The sequence below is a fragment of the Populus euphratica genome, unplaced genomic scaffold (assembly GCF_000495115.2).
Source record: "Populus euphratica unplaced genomic scaffold, PopEup_1.0 scaffold5679.1, whole genome shotgun sequence".
Taxonomy (NCBI): Eukaryota; Viridiplantae; Streptophyta; class Magnoliopsida; order Malpighiales; family Salicaceae; genus Populus; species Populus euphratica.
This window is the reverse complement of record NW_011505232.1, coordinates 1-3,940: the sequence shown is the minus strand read 5'-3', so window position 1 is coordinate 3,940 and position 3,940 is coordinate 1. Positions and strand designations below refer to the sequence as shown.

Sequence of the window (3,940 nt, the reverse complement as noted above, 5' to 3'; positions counted from 1 at the left end):
CATTATTTCAGATTCCATTGACATGCAGTCTGGTCTATTTAAATTAGAAGTCCTGCTGTCTGATATGTATAGCTGATTCAGGTCAAATAATATTTTCTTTCGCTATGCCTTGCGTAGAAATAACCATAGTTGAAAACACGATTCCGAGAGATCCAACGGAAAAAACAAAGATAGATAGTAAGTTATATGAGTACGTGAAGCAGGACAATATTGAGGAATTTAAAAGCCGTATCCAGCATCATTTATCGGAGAAGCTAGTGACTCCCTGTGGGAATTCGCTACTTCATGTAGCCATAAGGTATAAAAGTAATAATATTACTGCTTACCTGGCTTATCTGACTAAAGAGATCCCTTCTCTAATCACCAGCTCAAACGACCAGCAAGACACAATCCTTCATGTTGCTGCCAGAGAGGCCAGAGAGGCCAGAGAGGGAAGTGTTAGTCATACAATTCGAGACCTTGTCAATTCGAATGCTTTCTTGCTGAGGAAGACAAATAGAGAAGGAAACACTCCTTTGCATGTTGCAGTGATCCATGGTAACAAAGAAGTTGCCAAATTCCTCATTTCCAGAGATCCGGAAGTGGCCTATTACAACAACAAGACTGGCAGGTCTCCTTTATATCTGGCTGTTGAGAATCGCGACAGAAGCGGGATTCTTGATGATCTCTTGAATACGGAAGCTCCGATCCCTACAGAAAGAGAAGATGGAGATTCACTTGGCATGCTACCACAAGGAAAGTCCCCTGTTCACGCTGCTGTCGATAACCGCATCATAGGTGATCACAATGTCTCCTCTCATCAGAAAAATGAAATACATACAAAAAAATGATATACATACAAACCAATCTTGCAAACCTCTCATCTTTATATTCATTCGAAACAATTTATTCTTATTTTCAGGTATATTGCAGAAAATCGAAGAAGCAAAGCCAGAGTTATTACGTCTCCATGACAAAGAGTTTGGAAATCCACTCCATTATGCATCATCTACAGGCTATGTGCAAGGAGTTCGATTCCTATTAGAAAAGTATCGTGCCGGTGCCGATGAAACTGACCAAGAGGGCAACTATCCTATTCATCTTGCATGCAAGGAAGGCTCGGTTGCTTTGTTAAAGGAATTCCTGAAAGTTATTCCCTATCCAAACGAATTCATAAATAAAAAAAAAGCAGAACATTCTTCATGTAGCGGCCCAAAATGGACATGGCTCTTTGATTATGTACATACTCGAACAGGATCAGAAGATCGTAGAAACACTGCTAAATGCGATGGATGAGGATGGAAACACACCTTTGCATTTGGCAACAAATCTCGGCCAGTCCGCGCCTGTATTTGTTCTTGTGCGTGACAAACGCGTTTATCGTCATGCTGTTAACAATAACGGTTTGACACCGTATGAACTTGGTAGAAAACAATCCACAATAGTGGTACAGCGATATGAAGGAACGGATGAAACGGTATGAAAAGCTACAAGAGTACAATTTTTAGTGTTATAATTGCGTTAATAGTATGGTACCTATGCTTCCTCTTTGTTTCCAGTTTGCTGAGGAGCGACAGCACTTTGATTCAAATAACAGGGTGGAAGGGACCGAGGTATAAGAGATATGTTGATACTTGCTCTGCTAGCATTTTAAATATTTTGATTAAAGATATACATTCCATATACAGAAAAGATATGAAAAGATTTGAAAATTATGGAATATGTTATGATGTTATGGGAATCAAAATATATGAATATTGCAAAAAAGAAAAAACAAGAAAAACACACAGCTTTAACGTGCTTCGGTGATTTGTCTGCATTAACAAAAACGAGGAATTATATTTCATTATTTATTAAATTAGTATTATATAACATGTATTTATAGTAAACCCATGTTGTTCCATACAAGAGTTATATTTCACTATCCAATCGGCAGGCAGTAGGCTTCCCTCCGCTCCACTCTAAAATCTGCATGCTTCTCTCAATATAAGTCAGATACTACAACACAAGCAAGGTGTTGAGGGGTGGGTCAACCGGATAAGCAAGATTATCGTATTAAAATGTTCTACTGCAGGAAAGCCTACAGGTTTTGACATAAGAAAAGTACTGGCGAACCTAAAAAAGTTCGTCAGCTTTATTATTTTTAATGTAGCTCTAAGGATATTTTAGCTGTTCACAAGTTTGAGTGGCTTATATTATTGTCTAGCCATAATATATAAATAAAAAAAATAACACATGTTAACGTTTTTCTTGAGACAGGACAAACCAGCTGATCAAAACAAGCAAGACCCGAAAAAGGCATCACTAAAAGATTACGAACGGCAAGATTTTTATGGAGCGGTACTATTACTTCTTTTCTTCTTTCTTCTGTTGTTCTTTTTATCCTTTATCATTTTAGTTGTGGTTTTTTGGTTTCCAGAAGAGCTTAAGACAAGATAGAATTTAAGAAAGAAAAAGGATGGCTTCTTGAGGGTCTTGGTTTAAAATGCAAAGACACTACCTTTGCTAGAAGCGGTGTTGATTAACCAGATGCAAGTTTTTGAACATCTAGTTCTACGCCGATTAGTTTAACATCTATACTATAATATTAAAAATTCCGAAACCATTCCAGAATCTTGCTATCATGTTACGAAAAAGGAATCTCAAAGGATGCCAACGCTTTTTAATGATCTTCAAAGGCAATAGGGAAAATGCCAATAATAGAAGTCTTTTTCCCTTGATGTGCAGATGATGACATTATCGATCCTACACTCCTGTGCTTGCCCTAGGAAATCCTTCGGTGACCTTTTCCCTGGTACTCGACCCATGCAACCAAGGAAAGAGGAAACAAAAACAAGGATAGGGAATCTTCTTGTGGTAGCAGTGCTTGTTGCTGGTGTGACCTTTGCGGGTGCTATTCAATTACCACAATTAAGGGGTAACTTTAACTCAAGTGAACATCATCATGAATTTCACAGCAGTAATATTACTGCCTCCCACAAGATCAGTACTGCCTCTTACAGTCCTCCTGATTATGAGAGGCTTCTGTATGGCTATTTATCTTGCAATGTTTGGGCTTTCTCTCTCTCTCTGGTGGCCTCTCTAAGCCTTCTTATGGCAAACTTTAGTGATCCCAATTATGAAATCATTGCGGTTGGACTTTCAGTCTTCATGGTTGGTTCGGCTATTCTCGTGATGTTCGCGGCATTCATTTATTCTTTGACTATAGCATTACTGGGATCCCATGATGCGTGGTTAAAAATGACCATTACAGTGGAGGCCTTTACGGGTTTATGCTGTGGTTTACATTCTTATTCCTTGGATTCTTCCGTTCGAAAGCATCCCAAATCTTCAAGGAATGCTCTTGCATTATTTGTACTACATCTATTCTTTGTTTCATTTCTACACTTACGAGTGGCTGCCTTATAAAATTTACAAGAGAAAGCACAAATAACTATCCAGGATGATCTTCACCAGCAGAGAGGTCAGGATTTGTTGGATTTCCCACTTTTAAAAGGTTTAGGGATCGCTTGTCTCTGTCGATTGTAATAATTATTTGAATTTGAAATAACTTTCGAGTTTCCAATTGAATGCATGCGCGTTTCTAAAGTTTTTTTTTTTTTTGTTTTTTTAAGCATGCATTTATTACACTCCTTCTGTTGTACAAATATTAAAAATACAAATTATGCTCATGTCACATTACTACATTTAGGCTTTATAGCACTTATTTTTATTGAAAAAAGAAAGAAAGAAAGAGTTTATATGGAAATAAAATAATGGTATAACGATAACAATTTACAATAAATGTTATGCTGAAAGATTTGCTTTTGAGAAAAAGTCTGTCCACATGTCAAATGTGAAAGCGACGAAATAATAAAAAATAATAAAATAATAAAATTTATGGAGGAAGAAAATAAGAAATAAAATTAATTAGAAAACTTTAGATACGGGTCTTTTTTCTTCTTTTTTTTTAATTTTTCTT

At 36.8% G+C, this 3,940-nt stretch overlaps 2 protein-coding genes across 2 annotated transcripts; both read left to right on the top strand.

Annotated features, from left to right (window-relative positions):
• The first annotated feature begins 449 nt into the window (after positions 1–449).
• On the top strand, positions 450–2,268 carry LOC105120195 (ankyrin repeat-containing protein C6C3.08-like). The gene is given in 5 exon segments (XM_011018385.1): positions 450–566; positions 569–777; positions 902–1,456; positions 1,539–1,592; positions 2,239–2,268. Coding segments are annotated over 3 exon segments (615 nt in total). The 5' UTR covers positions 450–534; the 3' UTR covers positions 1,276–1,456; positions 1,539–1,592; positions 2,239–2,268.
• On the top strand, positions 1,997–3,644 carry LOC105120196 (uncharacterized). Its single transcript, XM_011018386.1, has 2 exons — positions 1,997–2,319; positions 2,707–3,644. The coding sequence occupies exons 1-2, from the start codon at positions 2,215–2,217 to the stop codon at positions 3,385–3,387; spliced, it is 786 nt and encodes a 261-aa protein (XP_011016688.1). The 5' UTR covers positions 1,997–2,214; the 3' UTR covers positions 3,388–3,644.
• Positions 3,645–3,940: the final 296 nt, after the last annotated feature.

Bases quoted from the DNA above. Each gene is read 5' to 3' on its own strand.
- LOC105120196 (XM_011018386.1), top strand. From the start codon at position 2,215: ATGTTAACGTTTTTCTTGAGACAGGACAAACCAGCTGATCAAAACAAG. The intron at 2,320-2,706 runs GTACTATTACTT...CTTGATGTGCAG, and splicing joins GGCAAGATTTTTATGGAGCG to ATGATGACATTATCGATCCT.